Source organism: Marmota marmota, unplaced genomic scaffold (assembly GCF_001458135.2).
Source record: "Marmota marmota marmota unplaced genomic scaffold, marMar, whole genome shotgun sequence".
Taxonomy (NCBI): Eukaryota; Metazoa; Chordata; class Mammalia; order Rodentia; family Sciuridae; genus Marmota; species Marmota marmota.
Genome location: NW_026000164.1, coordinates 15,155,881 through 15,177,398, shown reverse-complemented (window position 1 = coordinate 15,177,398; position 21,518 = coordinate 15,155,881). Strand labels below are relative to the sequence as shown.

General features: G+C 48.4%; 2 protein-coding genes across 2 annotated transcripts in view; both read right to left on the bottom strand.

Annotated features, from left to right (window-relative positions):
* The window catches only part of Slc13a4 (solute carrier family 13 member 4), a 43,028-nt gene extending 39,471 nt beyond the window's left edge, over nucleotides 1-3,557 (bottom strand). Inside the window, exons 1-2 of the mRNA XM_048786903.1 lie at nucleotides 3,357-3,557; nucleotides 2,780-2,953 (exon numbers count right to left, since the gene is read on the bottom strand). Of these exons, the coding sequence (XP_048642860.1) occupies nucleotides 2,780-2,953 (174 nt within the window). The 5' untranslated portion in view covers nucleotides 3,357-3,557. The remainder of the gene's footprint in view (nucleotides 1-2,779; nucleotides 2,954-3,356) is intronic.
* Nucleotides 3,558-4,964: 1,407 nt separating this feature from the next.
* Fam180a (family with sequence similarity 180 member A) lies at nucleotides 4,965-21,413 on the bottom strand. Its single transcript, XM_015493797.2, has 3 exons — nucleotides 19,611-21,413; nucleotides 10,486-10,586; nucleotides 4,965-8,865 (listed from the first exon to the last, which is right to left on the bottom strand). Exons 1-3 carry the CDS (start codon nucleotides 20,029-20,031, stop codon nucleotides 8,521-8,523), a joined length of 867 nt encoding a protein of 288 aa, XP_015349283.2. The 5' UTR covers nucleotides 20,032-21,413; the 3' UTR covers nucleotides 4,965-8,520.
* Between the last annotated feature and the right edge of the window lie 105 nt (nucleotides 21,414-21,518).

Here is a 21,518-nt window from a genome sequence, read left to right as displayed (position 1 = left end):
GGGGGGGGGGGGGGAGAGAGAAAGAAGAAGAGGAAGAGGAGCAGCAACAGTAGAAGGGTGGAGAGGAAGACTTTCTCAACTATGTGCCTTTTGATTTGAATTAGAGGATTTGGGCAAGCTGAGATAGACTCTCCAGCTTTTCTACCTCTCTCTCTCTCTCTCTCTCTCTCTCTATTTTTTGGTACCAGGGATTAAACCCAACAGCACTCAACCATATCCCCAGTCCTATTTTTACATTTTATGTAGAGACAGGGTCTAGCTGAGTTGCTTAGGGCCCCACTAAGTTGCTGAGGTTGGCTTTGAACTCGTGATCCTGATGCCAGCCCAGTCTAAGCAAATCCAGCCAGGAGTTTTAAGGATAAGATATCAGAATCTGAAAGTTTGATGGGTCTGAAACATAGTATTGCAAATATCATTAGGATTTGGAGCCAGAGGAAGCCACCTTCACCCATCAGGATTAAGAACATTTTTATCTGGATTTTCCTTAGAGCAGAAGAATGGATTAAAAATACCTTTAGAGGGTCTTTTCAGATATTGCTCACTTAGGTCACCCACAGAATCTACATCCATGTCCTTTTTACCCCTGTCAGTCTTCTCAAAAGGCCGTTGGTAAGCCTGGATTCACACAGCCCAAGATACTCTGCAAAGTTCCATTCTAGAAGTCTGATGTCCCTACACCTGGCCCATGTCTTGCAGGTGGCTCAATTAATATTGGCTGGACTGGACTGCTCTATTAGCTGACAAGTCTCTTTTATCTTGCTAGGGAGAACACTCTGGACCCCCAGGCCCCTTTTCAGTGCCAGCGGCTGGAAGGAATATGGGAGTTGGTGGGTTTTCAGGGAATGTCTTTAAGAAACAGTGTTGTCAATTCTATTTTGCTCTTTTTTTTTTTTTTTTAAAGAGTTCAGAATTGACATTTCTCATGTAGAATGTTCCCTAACTTGTTACTTACTAACTCAGCCTTGGATCTGCCCCTTTTCTACCCCTATGATATCCCACTCACTGGACGAGGCTTGAAATCTGGTCATTTGCTATCCTAAATGACCAATGGGCCCTTTGTATACAATTTAACTTGGGAAGTTGGGGTGCAAGTTTTACCCTACTAGGGACATGGAAAAATGGCTGAGTGATGATGCCCCCTCTCACTTCCTCCTTTCTTTTTTTTTTTTGATATTGGGGATCGAACCCTGGGTCTTATGCATGCTGGGGAAGTATTCCACCATTGAGCTACGACCCCAGCACTGCCCTCTTCTTCTGTAATATGATAAACAGTCTGGACTCCTGTGTTAGAGAGATGGGCAAGAAAAAGGGGAAAGTCATTTTGATTCCTCCTAATGTGTAATGGTGGCTTGTCACTCTGAAGAACCATCAAAACTGTAGGTCAGGTGCTCCTGCCCAGGTCCCAGCCACTTTTCTTAATGGCAGCCCAGTGCAAGCAAATTCATCCAGGAGTTTTAAGCATGAAATATCAGAATCTAAAAGTCTGATGCAACAGCTGAAGGATGGGTACAAGACGTAGTCAGTGTTGGGCCCCTAATTTGTCACTCCTGTGGGCACTGGTTAAGGTCCCCAAAGGTAGGGGTTGATTTAAAGGAAAGCAGGCCTCCCTAATAAGTGCTAGGGAGAAGAGGGTAATGTGTCCTTGTTAGCATTCCCTGAAATCAACTTGACATTGAGTAAAAAATACCATGAAAAGAAAAGGAAAAAAAAATCAGGTCCATTTGGACAAAGTAGCCCAGGAAAAATGTCAGCAGTAATCACGGGCTGCTAATCCCAGCCCAGTGCTACTCGGCGTCTGCCTGGCATGCTGGGGTATTTATTTTACTAAAGACATAAGCCAGCTTGTTTTTAAGAACCATCCTAATCCCCTCTATTTAACTTTTTAACTTAATCTTGGTTACCAAGTTACTTAAGGAGTGCAGAGGGAGACACCCCACCCCCAACGATCAGAACCAGCCTGACTTAGCTTATTCTTCCTGAAATCTCAAGGCAGGTGACAGCTGGAGGAAGGGATAAAGCCACAGATAGAACAGAGGGGAAGAAGGAAAGGAAGAAAGCAAGAGGCCAGAGGCCAGCCAAATGCAGAGCCGATGCTGCTAAACAATGCTGGTTAAAAATTAAGTCACAGTCTAGGGTTTGGGGGCTCATATCATTTTATGTCTGTCTTTCAAGAGCACAGAGAGAGAAACACAGAGGCTAAAAATAACAAAAGGGTCATATGCACCGACCAGGGCAACACATCAAGCTCTGTTTCTAACTTAAACTTTCTTCTGGAAAGTTCCCAAGATTTTCAAATTCTGATAATCAGAGCCCCCTGTGATCTGACCACAGACCCGACACAGGCTCCACCATGCCCTCCTTCCCCATCCTTCTCTGGGTCATGACAGGTGGTCTCCCTGTGTCTCTAGTTGCTCTCACATAAAGATGGTCACAGGTTGACTCCTGATGAGTAACTGCTCACCAGTGTGTCCTTCTTATGGATCCATTGCCTGGTCCCCAGCTTTGTGCCACACACATTAGTCATTTCAGCCTCATCCCTCACTCTGTCCCCACTGAGCTGAATATCAGAGGGTTGGGGTTCTGGCACTGAGATGGAGGAGTGAATATGACAGTTTTTAGAAAGAAGTCATTTTGGTCTCCTCTAGAAAATCATGTCCATTCCTTCAGTCCCACAATAACCCACTTGTGGGTACTGCATAAGCACCCCACTGCCTCCCCATCTCCCTTGTTTGCCCTCCCACTGACTCCAGGCCCTGGAGAGGCACAGGTGGATACTTACGCTGCTGGGGTGGAGGATGGGCAGAGGCAGCAGCAGCAGCGGAACGCAGACGACCAACAACAGGTTCCTTGCTCCAAGAAGGCCCTGAAGAAGGCCCATGGTGGCCCTATCTCCTCTCCGCGCCCCTGGACCTGCTCTGCCCGGAGCGCCTTTGGTCCTCACTACGCACGGCATCTGTCCAGGAAGACTTCTTAAACCTTTCTTGGCTCCCAAGAGTCCTCTCTGGTCTTGGGGGCAGAAGAGGAGGGCTGTTCTACCCCCGTTCCCACCGAGGGCTGGGCTCCTGGCCTTGGCCTTAGGTGGGATTGATGAGCATGGTTTTATGACCAGCGAGAAGGAACTGGGAAAGGATGATAAACGGGGGCATAGTGGGTTCCCTCTCCGCGTGGTTAGCAAGAGAGCAACCTCATTCTAGCCATCGGGAAAAGCCCTCTTAAGCGATTAAACCCACACTTTGCTGCTGTTCGGCTTTGAAGAATCATTTAAAATCTTTTAAAAATAAAAATGCTAAGAGCATACTGTGCTCTCCGTCATTTCCCCTCCCTCTGATGGCCTGTTGGGGGAGTACCTCTCTCACCTCCTAGCTGGCTCGCTGTTGGTAAATTCTGGAAGCCCTTTCCCTTTAAAACAAGCACCTGAGTCTGTCAGAGGCCCATGCAGGCCTCAGATGGGGCTGCTGCTCTCTCCCAGGACCTGGCACCCTAACTCGTTTCCAACTTCTTTCCTTCAAATTGGTTTCCTACTTATAATTGGCCCTGAGCCTGGGCCTCCAAAGCAGGGGGGGAAAAATCCCCAAGACATTCCTTTTTGTCACAGGACAAAAACCCTCTGGAGGCCCACCTTGAACTTTCATCCACCAATGGAAAGCCAGGATGGAGTAGTAGCTCCGCCCATTCTTCAAAGCCAATCAGCAGGTTGAAAAGAATGAGTCAGTGTCTCTTCCAAAGGCAGTTTTTGATTGGTCACAGTAGGGGCCTGCTGAGTCTGCGGAACCTAGGCAGCAGGCGACGCTTATTTTTCCGTTTCTCAAACATCCTAGGGGCCAGAGTGGCGATCATCATGGTAAACATGATTCCACTTCCCCAAGCTCTGCTTTGATGTTTCTGGGCATGGGACATAGAGCTTTCCCTGGGAGGGCCACTTGCTGACCTGGTCCTCAGGAAGAGGACAGGGTGGCAAGGAATTTGTCCCAGAGTGGAGGATAGTAAGCCTTTCAGGCATCCCTGCTGGCCACAGTCGATTCTTCAGCACCTGGGGCTATACAAGGGTCTGAGCCCCCAGAAAAGGCCCTGGAACAAAGGCTGCTGGAGCATCTGGGAGAAGCAGGAGGGAAGCTGCCTCTCTGGAGAAGTCCAGATGCCTGTGTTATTTCAGAGTCCCTTTGAGCCTGATGTTGGTGGTCTCTGGCTAGGGTAGGTGCCCAAATGCTCCTTTCTGAGGCTTTGTACCAACAAGGAAGCAGGAGGCCCCTTTTGGCTGCTATACCAGGGAAAGGTGGGAAGGCAGAGAACTTGACAACTTCAGGGACCAGTGGCAGTTAGACTGGAATTTTTCCTGCTCACACATTGGGAGAAGCAGTAGCCTCATTTCTCAGAGAGGATGTGTGGATTTAGAAGGAAGGAAAGGAAAGAGGTTGGGGAGAAATAAAGCAAGCAAGCAAAAGAGAAAACCCCCAACCTTCTCTAAGTGGTGGTCTTTGGCAATATTACCCTGATCTGGGAGATGCTGAGCAGAGCCTGGGCTTATGAAACTCATGTTTTCTCCAAGACACAGTATCTGAGAAATGGCATCTTCTCAGGTTTGCAGCTATACCAGTTGGAAATGATCCCCAGGCTAAAGGTATAATGACTCCAAGAATCAAGTCCTTCTTGACTTCTAAGGCAGGTGCACCTGTGGATAGCCCCGATCTTTGAGGTTATCTTGCCATTGTAGGACAGGCTAGGGTGACTCATCTCTTTACATGTATATTAAAACCTGGCTCTTGTATTTACGAGATTCTGGCTTCGTTTTTGTAATGATTTTGAAACTCAGAATGAACAAGACCATATGTGTGATGTTTTGGTTGCAAATATTAGAGAGACCAGAGGATAGTAAACAGCTGTTGAAGTCATATCCACTACTGAACCTAGGAACCACTTCAAATTCTTTTAGTGAGTTAATCCAAGATAACCAAGATTCCAGAGAGTTTAGTAACTTGACTGTGGCATTTTTATTATACCATAGATGAATATTGTTAAATAAAATTAGGTAAGGCGAGTAACACAGTAAGACCAGTAGTTCTCCTTCAGGACTCTATCCATTTTCTAGACAAAGAAAACACTTTCCAGAATCCAATGCTCAAGACATATAAGATAGATTCCACTTGAATGAGGTATCAAAAGTAGCCAGACTCTTAAAAAAAGAAAGTAAAATGATGGTTCTAGAGGTCTGTTGCACAATATGCAGGACTGTGGATACAGCTGAGTGGTAGAACATTTGTGTAGCATGCAGGAGGCCCTGGGGTTGATTTCTAGCACCACAAAAACAAAGTAACAACAACAACAAAAAGCACCTCCACAAAACAATGTTGCATAGATGTAACACTAGTGTACCGGAGGCTTAAACACAGTTAAGATTATGATTTTTTAGACTAGTTTTACCTACACAAATGCCTTTTGACACACCTTTTATGTAACTTATTTTATCATCAGATTCAAGGTTAGAATGACAGAGCAATGAAAGATTCAGCATGTTGATGTTTGTCATTGTCTCTTGAATGACCAGAGAGAGCCACCAGGATGCCATCCATACAGGAAGCTTCCGGAGTTTTTAGACACTAAAACTTCCCAGCAGTATAGAAATGGCAGAAATGCCCCATAAGCCACAGGCAAATTTCCACTGCAAACATCCACCCCCAAATTATTCTGTGAGTAAATGTGACAAAAGGCAGCCCAGCTGTGATTGTGATTGTCTATAGAGTGTTATGCTCATGAGGCCAAATGGGAGAGTCTGTTTCCACCTTATTTCTCTGTTGTTCCCTGGACAAGAAATAGGGTTTTTTGGGTGGAGATGGTGAGCATATATGATTTTGTATGTCATGAAGCCATTATTTAAAGACATTTTGTGGGTAAGAATTTATCTTAGATTAAAATAGTGTTTAAGAATCTAGTTGTTGAAAATGAAGTCTTTATTCTTAAAAATGTCCTGTCCCTTTCCCCCTGTTTTTTTTAGTCATTGATTGTCATAATTTATGAATATAAAGTGCCTTTTGATTCTTTGTTGCTGAGTGAATAAGCTGTCATTGCTCCCAGTGGGGAAGGGTCCTCCTGTTTACAGATCTCTTACTCCTGGGAGCAGCCACTTTGTTTAACATGGTAGGCAGGAACTATACAGATGGATCTTTCCACCTGGTGATTCTGAGTACAAGAAAGTTCTTAGACCCATTTTGATGGGAGTGGACTCTCGGAGTGGGATACAAGACTGACCATCTTGCACAGTATCCAAGCACTGAGAATAAGGGCCAGTCTCCTTCCCACCCCACATCCAGGAAGGTACAGGGAGTGAAGGTAGGCTTGAGGTCCATCCCTGGGCAATCCTAACCCTGTTTGTACATTGACCTTTGCTCTGTTCAAAGGAAACTGAATGACACTGAGTGTGATAATATGGGAAGGCAGATAAAGAAAGATGGAGCAGAAGCCAACCATAAGGGATGGAGATGTATAAAAAACACAAAGAAAAATATTCAGAGCTGGGCATGGTGGCTCACACCTATAATCCCAGCAACTTGGGAAGTTGAGGCAGGAGGCTAGTTTGGGGGCTAGCCTGGGAAATTTAGAGAGACTCTATTTCAAAATAAAAATTAAAAAGGGCTGGCTCTGTAGCTCATTCAACTGCCTTGCATGTGTGAGGGCTGAGGTTCAACCTCTAGTACAGGCAAAAAAAAAAAAAAAAAAATCAGAATTGGGCCAAAATATAGAGGAACAGAGACAAAAACTAGAATGGAAAAGAAAGAGAGATAGAGGGGGAGAGAGAGAGAGAGAGAGAGAGAGAGAGAGAAACTGTATCAAAGAGAACATGTAATGTTAGAAAGAGAAATATCAAGCGAAAAAAAAGCACACATCAGAATCTGCCTTTGAGGAAAGGAAAGAGTGGTATAATCAGGGAGTGAGAAAGACAGAGAGGCTAAGAATTATTAAACTTCTGAGCCTGAGAGTATCAGAATGCAAAGCTGTATTTTTCTTGGACAATAAATGCCTTCTCTGGCATCTCGATAGTTCTCCAAAGACCATGCAGTTAGTGCTGACAGGCAGCTCTTTTGTTCAAAGATTTTGAGGAAGCCTGGACCTCACGATCATCAAATGGTGATTAGTAAATACTCTTTAAAGAATCAAGTTTAGCCCAGTGAATTCAACTCATCCAGAGATCAGAGTTCTTACAGCGTTAGCCTCCGGAACCCAGCAGTAACCCTAGGAGGAGAAGCCGGAAAGATCTCTGTGCTGGTGAGGAATCTGTATCAGAACACGGGTACCTTTCTAGTAGCAGAGGCCTTCATCTGTTAACTCTCATTAACAGAGTTCAGAAGCCGGGCTACCTCAGTTTGCAGGCAATGGAAGCTAAAGAAGAACAAACTGTGAAGGTGGGCTCCAACAGCCTGATGGGCAGCGAAAACCTCAGAACTGGACACAGTGGGCAAAGCCCAGATCTTGCAGGGGTGGTCTCAACAGCCCAGCAGACCGCTCAGATCCAGACCCCGTCCCTGTAGCATTTCACGGTTGCAAGTGATTGTAGAAATTTAATAGATAGAAGGAAACTTAGAGATTATCTTATCCGCCTCCTTCCTTAGAATGTTCCAAATGATTATCTTAAGATACCAAATAGAAGCTTAAACCATATACATAGGGTTCAAATAGATACCAAGTCAATATTTTTAAAATGAAAATTTTGGCATTTGAACGGGTAAAATTCTGCCAACTGAAAATCACTTTTATTTGCAGCACTTAATTATTTGATGAGGCTTAGCAATTACAGATAGGCCTGGGTGTTGGTGCCATCTCTGACATTCGGAGGACCTCTTTGCATTAGCTTAGTCTCTTTGTTCAAAGGACAGGATATGAATGGGATGGCCCCATTTCTCAGAGCCCCCTTCCTGTGTCTCCTCTGTAGTAGACTGACCTTCAGCAAAGACACATAGAGGTCTTACAGTGACTGATTTTCTAGCTGATTCTTCTTGATGGCTTTTGGAAAAGTCCCATACATCCTGGACTGACCACATATTTATTAGGGTATGGATCTACCTCTTTGACATTTACTGTAGAACCTTAGGAAACAGGTCCCCTTCCCCTACCCCCTTCGTCTGGCACCCTGGTCCCTTAGCACCAAAGGAATCTGTTTCCCGTCTTCAAGCCATGCCTAAAACTATGATGTCTTCTCTACTGTATCCTCACTCAAGGGTGTGTGTGTGTGTGTGTGTGTGTGGCAACTTCTCTGGTCAAAGCACATCTTGGACTTCTGTGCATCACCTGGCAAATCATCCTGCATCTGGAGGTATCTTGAATACCCCTTTAGTCCTTTCTTTCTGCCCAGGTCACATTATGACACCAATCAGGGGTGTGTATCAGGAAGCACCAAGAGCAGAAGAGCATGGAGTTACTCTTATTCTATCTCTGCCACTCTCTGTTGATGGTACATGGAGTAGAGAGTGAACTTTCTGGATTGCTGTGTGTGCTGGTCCCTGTTTCGAGGTCCTGATGTGGGCCAGCCTCTCAGGGAGACACTCCAGGGCCTGAGGATCGCATCAAGTCATGCCTCAGGGCCTGGAAGAGGCTAAGGAGGGACTGGGCCCAGATGTCCTTCTGATACCCTTGGGACAGGGCCGTGCGGTAGGCTGTGTAGGCGAGGGTCAGCAGTGTCCTTTCAAAGTCTTCTTTTTTGAGGATGCCAGGGTAGCTGGACAGGCTGGCACTCAGCCGGCGGATGTCTGGGATGCGTTTGGGGATCACATCATTACAGATGGTGTGGAAGTTCAAGGCTTTCCTCAAGGAGGCCAGCTCCTCATCCTTGATGGAGATGTCCAGGTCAGGGCTGATCTCAAGTTCGGCCAGCAGGAACTGGTGAGATACATGGAATGTGGAAAGACATGAAGCTAGGCATGGTTGAGGACACGGCAATTGTCACTATCACACATGGTCACTTAGGGAGGCAGCTGTGGAAAGAGCTTTGGATCTAAGAGACCTGGGCTTCACTTCTGATCTTTAAACTTGCTACGTGACCTTGGACAAATTGCCTCACTTCTCTGGGCCTTACTTTCCTTCTCCTCAAAAGGAGGGATACTGGGATATGGGAATATCATGAGAGGTACATAAGACAAATATGGACAAGTATGACAGTGCCTGGTCCATGGCCACTATTTAAGTGACCAATTATTGTTTCTAGTGTCCCAGATCAGTCCCTTCTTCCCTCTCACCCACAAAGAATTTTCTAAAGCATAAATTATTTTTGATAATTTTTAAGCAGAATTTGAGATTTAAAGGATGCAGAGAACTGTGCTGGGAATTCAGTGGGATACAGAGGTTTGTCTTCGACTCTTATCAGCTTGTAAGAATAGGGTCTGGGTCTGCCATCCTTGTCGCTGCCCAGCACCAGGCACACAGGAGGAACCTGATAAATACTTGGATAGATGACTCCACATCTCCAGTCTGCTCTCTGTTTCCATCTCCACAACACCGTCTGTTATCGTTCTAAAGCTTGGCTCTGTTCTGTGACTCCCAAGTTCAAGTCTTGCCAGACTGTTCCCCAAGACAGGGTTTGAAATCTCCCTGGCTCCACTGTGTTGTGTGGCTGCTGCAGGCAGTCTCTTTCCTAACCAGACTGTTTTGATACACAGTCACAGGATATAAAAGCTGGAGGGGAATTTTGGGAGCCATAATTGAACTTTTTCATATAACAGTTGAGGAGATTTAGGCTTAGAGAGAATCAGTGGCTTATGCAAGGTCACACTGCTGAAGAATTAAAGCTCAGAAATCAAACCTGGGATTGTACCACTGACCCGAACCAAGAGCCCTCAGGAAATCTGCTCTGTAGTTTGGAGGAGTAGGATCTCAGTGGGGCAGGTGTGAGTGGCAGAAGAAGAGACCCTTTCAGGCTTCTGGAAACCTCCGTGGACTAGCAGGGCAGCCAGACAGCAATGCTGTTCCAGCAGACAGGGTCTACGGCCTTAGGGTCTGCACCCAGATCCCAGCGTGGCCTTGCCTGGACACTATGGATGAGTCGGCCTCCAAACCTTTGCTTGGGAATCGTCCACACTCTGGTGTCTGAGTGTGGGCAGTGGCACCTGTGGGACAAATCTAATCTCGAGTTTGCCTGGGCTGAACTGCTAATTCTGTCATTCCCTGTTCAGGCTCATGGGGAAGGAGAGGAGGTGTGAGCAATTCCTTCCTTTGGGATGGGCAGGATTCTATGACCTCCACAAATGGGTCTAGGCCATTCCCTACTGCAGCTCACCATTCAGGGACTCAGACGGGTCATCTCTTCTTTTCCAAAAAAAAAAAAAAAAAAGATAAAGAAGGGCTGATCTCAAGTTCAGCCAGCAGGAACTGGTGAGATACATGGATTGTGGAAAGGCATGAAGCCAGGCATGGTTGAGGACACAGCTCTTGTCACTATCACACACAGTCACTTGTGAGGCAGCTGTGGAAAGAGCTTGGCTTGACCCCTTTTCCTCTGCCTACCTGGTAGAGCAGCTCCACTTCCTCCAGGGAGGTCTGTAGGACTGGGTTCAACGGCATGGATGACGACCTCTTTGGCCGATGAGCAGCAGGGAAGAGCTTTGCTAAAAGAACCAACAGAGTAAGCTTGTGGGTTGCTGTGCACACAGACCACCGCCCTCCACTTAACCATGAAGGTAGCCTGTGCATCTTGACCTAGCCTGGGGAGAGGTGATGGACTCCCCTGGTGTGTCTCAGAAAGCTCCTGGGCACGTCAGGGCAGCATCTTCAAACCTGGGTGCTCATCAGAACCATCCAAGAAAGTGTTGAAAAATATATAGGCGTAGGGGTACGTTTGTGCTAGAGACCTCATATTAAAACAAAGCAAAAATAAATCAAAACAGATGGGAGCCAGCAAACGAAAACCCTTAAGTTCAGCAAGTGAGTTCCCCCAGATATCGTTTTCTAATAAACACACAACTGAGCACTTTTTTTTTTTTTTTTTATCAGTATGGAGTACTGGATTATAGTTTTTCACCATGCTGTCAATCAGAGAATCAGACTTCTGCTTACCCTAGCCATCTGCAGAACAGCTGCCAAAAATTTGAACCCAAGTAACAAAGGAAGAGAGCTGCCACAAGACCCCAGTACCTGGCTCTAGGGGATTTTGTGGTCAGCTCAGGGTTTCCCCTAAGAGCCATGAGATTTAGCAACGCATTTAGCATGGAGTCTGTGACTTCACCTTGTTCCCCAGTGGTTGCATTTAGAAGTGTAGCGCTTAGAGGAACAAAGGATAGGGAGAACTGGGAACTGACTGAGGACAAGGGAAAGAGAAGGCTGTTACAGAGTGCAGGAAGATCGTCACAGGCAGCTGTTTTCCAGGGTCACATCAGACTAGGAGCAAACAGCCCCTGCCTCTGCTCAGCCCCTCTTTGCACCTGTCACAGTGGTAAACCCGCTGCCAACAGATAGGAAAAGGTGCATCTTCTTCAAGTCACTTGATTGTAATCTACCAGAAAACTGGAGAAAGAACTGTAAAAACCAGATTACAACATGAGCGGCACCCCCTGGAGTTGGGCAAGCTTACTTTGCGTAACCAGCCATAACAGACCTGCTAGTTGATAATGGTGCCCTTCAGCCATGGAGAAGAGGTCAAATTGCGCTAAAGAAGGCAGGTGTTGTGTGAAGCAGTTTAGAAAGATTCCCATCAGAGGTAATAGAAATGGAAACATCTTCAGCTGACAGAGAATTACCTGAAAAACTCACTTAGGAATCCCCTGCTTCTCAAAAGAAGTTCATAGGATGCAGAACTGATGAAATACTGTCTTCTCAGTAACTCACTTATGATGGGTACTACAAGTTTCCCAAGGGCTGGGATAGATGGCTTCACGTCTCCGTGTCCCTATCAGAGCCTGAAGTAATGAGTTGAGGGCAACATGAGCGAAGATTTGCCTCTGATTTCTCTTGATAGAATATGATACCAGGATACCAGGTCCTGGATCAAGTGAACCCCTTCTTCAGGATAGGATTCCAGAGCAATTTCATGTCTTTAATTCTCTTCCTAGAATTTCTTTCTTGTTGCAAAATTAAAGGTACTTTTTCTTTTTCTTTTCTTTTTTTCTTTCTTTCTTTTTTTTTGTGATGGGTGGGGGTGGGGTACTGGGGATTGAACCCACAACCCCAGCCCTATTTTGTATTTTATTTAGAGACAGGTTCTCACTGAGTTGCTTAGTGCCTTGCTTTTGCTGAGGCTGGCTTTGAACTCATGATCCTTGCCTCAGCCTCCCAAGCCACTGGGATTATAGGCATGTGCCACCGCACCTGGCAAAAGTACTTTTTCCTTAAAAAAAAAAAAAAATTCATTCCCCCAGCAAAAGAAGGGGCAGGGAGGGAATGTCATGGACATGGAGCTCTCTCTGCTCCAGATGAGAGGCTCTCTGTGGTCACCTCTGGGGAGGTTATTGCCATCTTAAACCTGGGCTTTCTTGTTTCCCTGTGAACAGCAATTTTCACGTGCTCACCCCAGGTGGATCCCTGGTTTTCAAGATTGAGAAGAAAATACTTCCTGATTCAAAACCAAGCTTAATAATGGATACTTGGTCATTTCCGACAGCCCTTGTTCTTATACCTCACAATAACCGTTTGGGGGAAATTGTTGGAATCAGCCTCAGTCCTCTAGCCTGGGGGAACCAGGACTGCTGGAGGAAGTAGATGTGGGGAGCACTGGAGTCTTTAAACTGGGTCCCTTTCTCCCTTCTCTCTTCCTGCATCTGTCCCATCCCCTAGAAGTACTGCCCCCCATATTTCTGTAGTTGCCTTGACTGTGTACTTTGGACAGAGGTGGGGGACATTTATGTCCTCTTCGGCTGCAGGAGGGCTATGAGGCTGAGCAGTGGCCAGAGTCTGACTCCCCAGTTGAGACCTGGAGAGGATATATTCTCCTGAGCTGCTAATGCTGGAGGTGGTGGGCGAGAAATATCTCTCTCCAGGCCATGTCAAAACATAGAGGTACAAGTTAGATGTACACTATTCCTAGACGTTCTTGTCCATAATGATAAAGGCTGGATCCTGACAGAAGTGCTAATGGCCAAAAGAGGGGCAGGCCAGCTCCACACACGTATACATACGTGCAAATCTTGAGGCTAGATCTGCTTCCACATCATTAGAAGAAGGACCCCACTTCCCTTGGAAGCCTCTCTCTCGAACACCCAGCCACTCACTGGTTTCCTTCTCTGTCTCCTGAGGCTGCTGGTATCATCTATTCTGCACACTTCCCACCCTGATGGATAACCCCTGGGAAGTGTCATCCGCACTGCTGGGTCCTAGAGGGAGGGAATGTGTTTTATGTTTTCTCCGCATGACCTTGAAACCTGCATAATTGCGGGGCTCAGAGTGCAGGCCCAATATATATTTTGGAATGATTAAAAAAATAAACTAGGTATTAAACAAAATAAAACAACAGCCTTGGGGAGTATTCAGGTTGTGCTGATTTTCTTCCCTTTTCCTTCTGTCCCATCCCCCAAACTTATGGAGGTCACCGTAAGTTCAGCTCCCTGCTCCCTGCGAGCCATTAGGGTGAATTGCTTGGTGTACTAGTGCAGTCTCAGCAAGCAGGGAGCCCTTAGTGCTCTTCACTGGGCGGCCATTAGCAATGGCACCTTCCCTGAGAGAGAAGGGAGAGAAGGGGGGAGCAGAGTGGGGAGACCAGAGACTGGCAGGCAGGAGGGTACCCCGCCATCCCTGGGACCACAGAGCCTCAGACAAGAGACTTGTCAATCATTGGCTTTGGGTACCTTTCGTTGGGTGTTAAACTGGGACCATTCATCATTTTCTCTCTTCTTTACTCAACCCCCACACCCAGCCTGTTCTCTAGGTATTTCTTTGGAATGTGAACGTGCCTATGCGGACTGCTCAGTGTCTGTTCTGGGCACACCTGGGCCTCACTAGTCTCCTTGAGTGAAAGTCTGCTGCACATACTGCCCCTGGGGCAGGGAGCTGAGAGCTCCTCCTCTCCTCCCCAGTTCCCCAGACAACGAGCATCTGTGATATATCGGACCAACCCGCAGGGAACAAGTGATTCACTCACCAAAGGTCCTGCCACGTGGACTAAGCTACTCCAGGAACCTGATCTGGAGAGTCATGATTCATGTGTTATGGCAGGTCCCACCCATGTCCCCTGTTGAGGGACACTGTTGGGCCTCATTCTAGAGCTGTTGAAATGTGAGGCTCAGAAATAATAACAGTTCGGGGGCAACCACTGTGTGCCCCGCCGTGAGCTCTGTGCTTTCCAGACTTGAAAGGTAAGCATTAACTTCCCATTTTCTAGATGAAGGAACTGGATGGTTAAGGAAATTGTCCTGGGCCGCCCAATTTGTTTGAGATAAGACTAAAGATCAAGATCTTCCGGACTCTGAAACCCAGTCTCACTGATACGGTGAACAATGCTCTCTTTTTGTGGATACATCTGTCCAAACACCGGACATTCTTCAGTTCTGAATGACTTCAGGGAGGATCAGGTAGTTAATCATGAAGGAGTAAATGAACGAATGAATGAATGCATTTGGTATAAAACACGTTCTTTAAGGCATGTACATTAAAAAGTCATATACCAGGCTAAATCAGCATGGCCCCTGGGCTCGCTCCTGTGTTCCCTTCTCGTTCCTTCGCAATCACTTGACACTTGTGCAATCACTCGTTCCTTTGCACAACCCAACCCTACCTGCTCCACACCTGCATCCGCGCACCTGCGTGAGGCTGGAGAAAAACACGACCGCCTTAAATGGCCTTACTTTAAACTCACTGTCCCTCATCCCACATGGGCCTGAAAGTGCCATCACATTTAGATTCCTGTCATCTTGCCTTTCTCCAGTGACTGTTCCATTCCCTCCTGAAGCTGGTTGCCTGCCCTCTGTTTATACTCCAACTTCTCTTCTGCTCTCCTCTTGCGCTCCCATCTACAGCCCAAATTTCCTTGTGTGCAGGAAGTCTCGAGGAGGACGTCCCTCCGGCACAGCAGCCTTTTCTTTCCTACATCATGGATTCTCTCCTCTTTACTGGATCTTTCACAATAGCATGAAACACATTGCTATGTCTTCCATCATAATTAAAAAAAAGAAAAAAATCCCTGCTCGATGGCCGCCCTTTTTCTCCCCAGTCTGCTTGTTCCCCGTGCTCTGGGCTCCCTTCCTCTTCTAGCCACACTCACTTCTGTGCTACCTTCCAGCTGTCCTGGTTTCCAGGCCAGACTCCTCTATTTCCTGCTGGAATCTCCTTTTTGGATGTGTGGTAGCTGCTTCTCCTCCCCGTCACCCCCAACACGCGCACACGTCTGCCCCATCGCCAGCCTTCCCCCACTTCTCTCTGTCATTCAACCTTCATCTTGGACTTTCTTTGACATCCCGCATCCAGCCAGTCAGCAAATCTTGTTGGCTGTATCTTCAGAAATTATCGGGAATGTGACGACTTCTTGCCACCTCCTCTGCAGCCGCCTGGTCCTGGCCATGAGCATCTCCCCTTAACGGCAGTGACCCTGCCTCGGTTGGTTCTACTCTTAACGCAGCAGCCCAAGTGAGTCCGCAGAAACGCAGGTCTGACCATGTGGCTCCTCCGCCCAGAACCCTCTCTGCCTTCCCATGTCTCTCCGACCCAAAGACCTTCAAAGGCCAGCAGGAGCTGACCATGTGGCTCCTCCGCCCAGAACCCTCTCTGCCTTCCCATGTCTCTCCGACCCAAAGACCTTCAAAGGCCAGCAGGAGCTGCCTGACAGGACTCCTTGCTCCCCTGGCTCACACCACTCTGCCACATGCCTCCTCACAACCCCTTTGTTCCTGTGTGTTTCTGAGCACACCAGGCAAACTTCTGCCACAGGGCCTTTGCGTTTATGTTCCTTCTTTCTGGATTATTCTTCCCTGGACTGCAGGACTCCCTCCCTGCCCTCTCGGGTCTTTTGCTCTGTCAGTGAGGCCCTCTGTGACTACCATACCCTCCATTTGCTCCAACCTTGGTCCCTACCTTGTTCCCACCCAACATATCATAGATGTCACTTATGTGTTCATTTTCTGTGTCCCCTCCCTGGATCGAGGGCTGCACGAGGGTATAGGATTTTGTCAGTTCCCTTCACTGCTGTATTCCCAGTGCCTAGCACAGTGCTCGGTACCCCTTGATGAATGAATAAACAACCACATAGCAACACATTGCTACCCCTGCCTCGCAACTTGCCTCTTTCCAATCAGAGTGTTTTACAAAACCTTCCTCTTTCTAACAGGGTGCTTCTTGAGTCTATCTGCAGTTCCAGGTCCTGGCTAAAGACCAGAAAGTACATGTCGACTTCTGTCTCCCCCACATCCTTCCTTTACCTAGAGGAGCCCTCCTTCTGGCCTGGAAGGAGCTACTTTTACTTCATCTCAGTGGTTGCTCTCTCCCCAGGCCGTATCCCTGCAGACTTCCTCGCCTGGACAGGCAGCCACGGGCCCCTGAAGTAGAGCAGCCTGCCTGGCTTTGCAGTCTGACCTTCTCTTCGACCTTTCACAGTCTAAACATCTCCTTCTCCCTGCTCCCAGCCCTGCAGTATGGTCACTACGGCAGAAGATGTCAAGGACGCCCCTGTTTCACGTAACTGTGCACTGGCACCAGAGAGCTTGCCGGACAGGATCCAGACTCCAGACCACACCAAGCCAAAATCCCACTGTGGTTTTAATGAATCAGTCAAAGCAACTCTAAGGGTGTGGAAAGGAAAGGCTCTCCTTGTGAAAGATCTTTTGCCAGATTCTACTGATGTCATTCACTTTGTGGCTCTGGGCCAGCCCTTTGGAAACACAGCGCTGCTCAGAGGTAGTGGGGTCTCTCCTCGTGTGCTGGGGTCCTCAGTGGGCTTCGGAGAGTAGCCACCTTGGCTGGGACACTCCACCCCTCAGGGGCGGTGGAGAGATGATGGAGAGGGGGCGAGCCAGGACAGGGAGACCTTGCCAGAGAGACACAGGTCAGATCCCTCCCTCCCCTCCCTTGGTTTTGTCACCTATAAATGGTCACACTTGCACCTACCTCCTGGAGATACTGAGGTGGCTTTGTGTGGCACACCCAGGGGCAGGTGCAACCAGTCTATTACCAACACTCACGGAGCCCCGACCTCAGGCCCCGCCCCCCAGAGCCTTCATGACCTGAACCTGCACAACTCTAAGTGCACATCTGAAAAGGAGCCACCGGATTCACCAATTAAGCAGTGTCCCAGCCTTCCCCAACTAAACTGCTATTTTTTTTTTCTTGGTATCGGGGATTGAGCTCGGGGCCACTTGACCACTGAACCACATCCCCAGCCCTATTTTGTATTTTATTAAGAGACAGGGTCTCACTGAGTTGCTTTGCTGAGGCTGGCTTTGAACTCACAATCCTCCTGTCCCAGCCTCCCTACCCGCTGCGATTCCAGGTGTGCACCACCGCGCCTGGCTAAACTGCTTCTTAAACAGTAACGCACGTGTGTTTAACAGCATGGACGTTTCTATCAATTAATAGATACATATTTTTTAAAAGCCTGGTGGGTCCACCCCCTCAGTGCTGCTCTGGCGGGACCTGGGGTATGCTAGGACAGGGGCTGTGTGTGTCCTATGTCCCTGGATTGGTCGTGCTGACCACAGGTGAGTCACTTGGTCTTAAGCTGGAGGACCGGAGCGGGCAATCCTGGATCCTGGCGTGGAAACACCTTCCAGGGTGGAATCCTAGAGAGTGCTTCTTAGGGAGAGGCTGGGCTCCTGGTGGGAAGGGTGTGGGCCAGCACCCGGCTCCCTTTGGGTGTATTCTCCATTTCCACGTGCGGGGCCACAGGGTGGGGATCTTTGGATGCTCTTGAGCTCTAGCATTCCCCCTCTGTGATTTCAGAAGTGAGGAAGACTAAATGTCCATAGCAGTGCTTTTTAAATGATCCTGGAAAATACTGCCATCTTGCTTGGAGACTCCCAAGGGGCTGGTCACAGATCNCTCTTTTTTTTTTTTTTTTTAATTTTAAGACAAGATCTCCCTAAGTTACTCAGGGCCTCACTAAGTTGCCCAGGCTGGCCTTGAATGTTCCATCCTCTTGCCTCAGCCTCCCGGGTCCCTGGGATTACAGGCGTGCACCACTCACTGTGCCTGGCTCCTTTGACTTTCTAACGGGCTAGGCTTTAGGAAGAGGAGATACTATGATCCCTTTTTAATAGGTAAAGGAAGCTGTGCCCCCAGTGTGACCCAGGGGTAGGTGGCAGAACCCAAGTTCTGGAAGTCTCTGCTCTCTGCTTCCATTGCTGCCTGAAGTCTGTGCATATCTTGAGAAGGGAGGGGTGTGTCTGCATGTGTACGTGTGTGGCATGCGCGTGAAAGAGGTTGTCAGGAAAAGGAGAGGGAAATGGGTGTTCTTTGCCCTGGGCAGCAGTGGTTTGTTCAGCTCAGAGGACTGGGAGGTTCCCAGTGTCTGGCTTCCACAGGAAGAAATAAAATCCAGCGTAAGCGCCTGGCTCTGCTGCCCCCACCCCTCCATTTCACAGTCTTCCTTCCCCTCCACGAAGCTGTTCCCACACTCCTTCCTTCCCTGGTCCTGTCCTTGGGAAGCAGGTCTGCATCCCAGGTCACCACCCCAGCCTTCCTCCGACTGGGGTCTCTAGATGCCGGTACCATCTGACCTCAGGACACCCGGTTCTTCTTCCAGTTCTTTCTGGGAACATGAACTCAGTTGACTTCAGGCAGTGGAAAGATTTCAGTTTTATTGGCGCAGGGTGGGTGGCACTCTCGATCCCTCCTCGCCTAACTGATGACCCCTGACTACTTCAGCACTGCGAGCCGGAGCCAGTCCCAGGACACAGAGGCCATCCCAGCTCTGGGGAGTGACATCCTGAGGGAGAGGAATTCAGCCACGAGACAAAAGCCTTTGCAGGGGTCTCTTCTTCCCCTGGTGGCCCTGCCACTCCAGTGGGAGTGGCCAAGCACTCTGGGTGCCCAAGAGGGTCTTTCCTCACTGCCACTGGCCAGCTTGACCCGGCCGCAAAGATGCATCCACTTCTGGTAGGGGGCAGCATGGAGACCTCCCTCCTGGCCACCCAGGCTGAGAGTCCCCTGTCCAGGCCACCCGGGGAGCAGGCCTCCTGAACCCCAGCGCCCGTGACTCCATTATGTAGGCAGAAGACCTTGATACCTGCTCTCCAGAGGCTCTGCCACAGCCGCACAGCTGGTGGGAAATAGAGGGAGCCTGTCGCACACCAGGCCGCAGAGCCCAGCTGTCTCTTGGCCCCACAGAGGGATGCCCTCTACGTTCTCTACCTTGACCAAGTTCCCAAATCAGCAGCTCCCATGATTTCCGGTGTCATTTCCCACCATCTCCTGACAAGGAGGTCCCACCAAGGTGTACTGGTAGAGATGAGGCAAAAAAGAGGGCAGGGGCTTCTAATTCCCCTCCCTCTGCTCACTGCCCTCCGAGTGCCTGATCACTTTTTAAAAGAAATATTTATTTTTTAGTTGTAGGTGGACACAATATCTTTATTTTATTTGTATGTGGTGCTGAGGGTCGAACCCAGTGCCTCACACCTGCTAGGTGAGCTCTCTACCCCTGAGCCCCAGCCCCAGCCTCTAATCATTTTTAAGAAAGAAGAATGAGCGTCCAACCAACCAATGAATCAAAAGCAACTCACCCCTGCTCCACCTGTGCGACACCGTAGCCTGAGCATGGGAATATAGCAGCAGGAGCAGCAGTGCCTTCCAATCCATCTTTTCCTCCCAAAAGGTGAAGAATGGACCCTCAGCCCAGGTGGGATCCCAGTGGCTACAGGTGGACCTAGAGTTCCTCCCAGGGAGACGTAGGTAGAATTCTTGCCTCCCTTCCCTTTCCAGGAGGGAAGAAATGCCCTCTGCGCGCCTCCGCAGGGTGGAGGCCAGCCACTGCCTCCTGGGTGGGACGGAGTCGGCACCTCTCTTAATCCGACTCTCCCTGGGATTGGGGACTGGGCTTCCACACAGAGTCTCTGTTTTTGAGCACATCTGGAGTGACTCACGGGGCATGTGATCTCCTTGGCAGTGGGGTGGATAAATATAATTTCTGTACTTGAGTTCCATGTGTTGGATGCGCCCACTGGAATTTTTCTTTAACAAACAGACCCGCGGAACTTGTTAGAGAGCCCGGCGAAGACTTGGCTGCCCTCCCTGTCCGTCCACACATACTACATCAGAGCCAGGGGCGCGGGCTGGAGGAAGAGTTGAGCGGCTGCCTGGCAGACACTGGGCCTGGTGGAGCCGGGAATTGCCTTCAGGACAGCAAAATCATTGTAGCACCTGGTCCGATGTCACCATCTGTCATCCCCGGACCTGGGGGCCTAGGGCCTTCCCAGGTTCTGAGTGGGTGAGGAGTTGGCAGATAGGGAGCAGAAGTGGAGAGGTGACATACAAAAGTGCTACATGTGTGATCCTGTGTAGGTCAAAAGCCAGAAGCCCAGAGTGGACCCCCCCACACAGGTCACATCCATGATGTTTGTATTAGGCTCTTTTCTGTTGTTATAACAAAGTACCAGAGGCTGAATACTTTGTAAATAAAAGAGGTTTATTTAGCTCATGGTTCTGGAGGTCCAAGGTTGTGGTGCCAGCTTCTCAGCTCTGGTGAGGACCTCATGTCACTTGGCATCACAATAGTAGGAATGCATGTGAAAGGGATCAGAGCTGAGACAGAAAGCCTAGAAAGCTTGGAGAGGGTGGTCAGACTCACTGTTTAAAAATATCAACCTGCTCCCATGAGAACTTCTGAGGGCAGTACCCCCCCCCCAATTATCTTGCAGGAAGACCCAGCTCTGAAAGATCCCATCACCTCTTAACACCACCACACTAGGGACCAAGCTTCCAACTCACGAGCCTGTGGGAGACAAACCTCACGCAAACCTCCCTTTCACAGATCTTTGCTCAGATCTGTGACCAGCCCCTTGGGAGTCTCCAAGCAAGATGGCAGTATTTTCCAGGATCATTTAAAAAGCACTGCTATGGACATTTAGTCTTCCTCACTTCTGAAATCACAGAGGGGGAATGCTAGAGCTCAAGAGCATCCAAAGATCCCCACCCTGGTGAGTTCCAAGTCTGTGGAGATGGTGACCAGGGTGAAGGGGCCACCTGAGAGAACACCTAGAGGTCTCCTCTTCTGCAATCCCAGCTCTGACATTTGAAAACCGCTGATCTCACTAATATTAATAATAACTACTGGGTGCTTCGTTTGTTTCAGACAAGGGTCTCACCTTGTAGTTGCTGGTTTAATGCCTACAACTAACTGTGAGGTCAGGGTAGAAAAGCACTTACCCGAAGACTTAGAATGCAAGTCTCAAGTGTGATTTAAAATTTTCCAGTAGATATGTTTTAAAAGTAAGAAGAAGCTGGGCGGGGTGGTACACATCTGTCATTTCAGCAGGCTGAGGCAGGAGGATCACAAGTTGGAGGCCCTTAGCAACTTAGCGAGACCCTGTCTCAAAATAAAAATAAAGAGCTGGAGATGTGGCTCAGGGATTAACCACCCCAGGGTTGAATCTCTGATACTTCTCCCTGCCAAAAAAAAAAAAAAAAAAAAA

What these genes read in the sequence shown, in the direction of transcription:
- Fam180a (XM_015493797.2), bottom strand. Translation starts at nt 20,031, where the DNA reads ATGGAACTCAAGTACAGAAATTATATTTATCCACCCCACTGCCAAGGA. An exon ending in GTCGCACAGGTGGAGCAGGG is followed by an intron (nt 10,587 to 19,610) that starts GTGAGTTGCTTT and finishes TGGTTCTTTTAG; the next exon opens with CAAAGCTCTTCCCTGCTGCT. An exon ending in AAGTGGAGCTGCTCTACCAG is followed by an intron (nt 8,866 to 10,485) that starts GTAGGCAGAGGA and finishes GTATCTCACCAG; the next exon opens with TTCCTGCTGGCCGAACTTGA.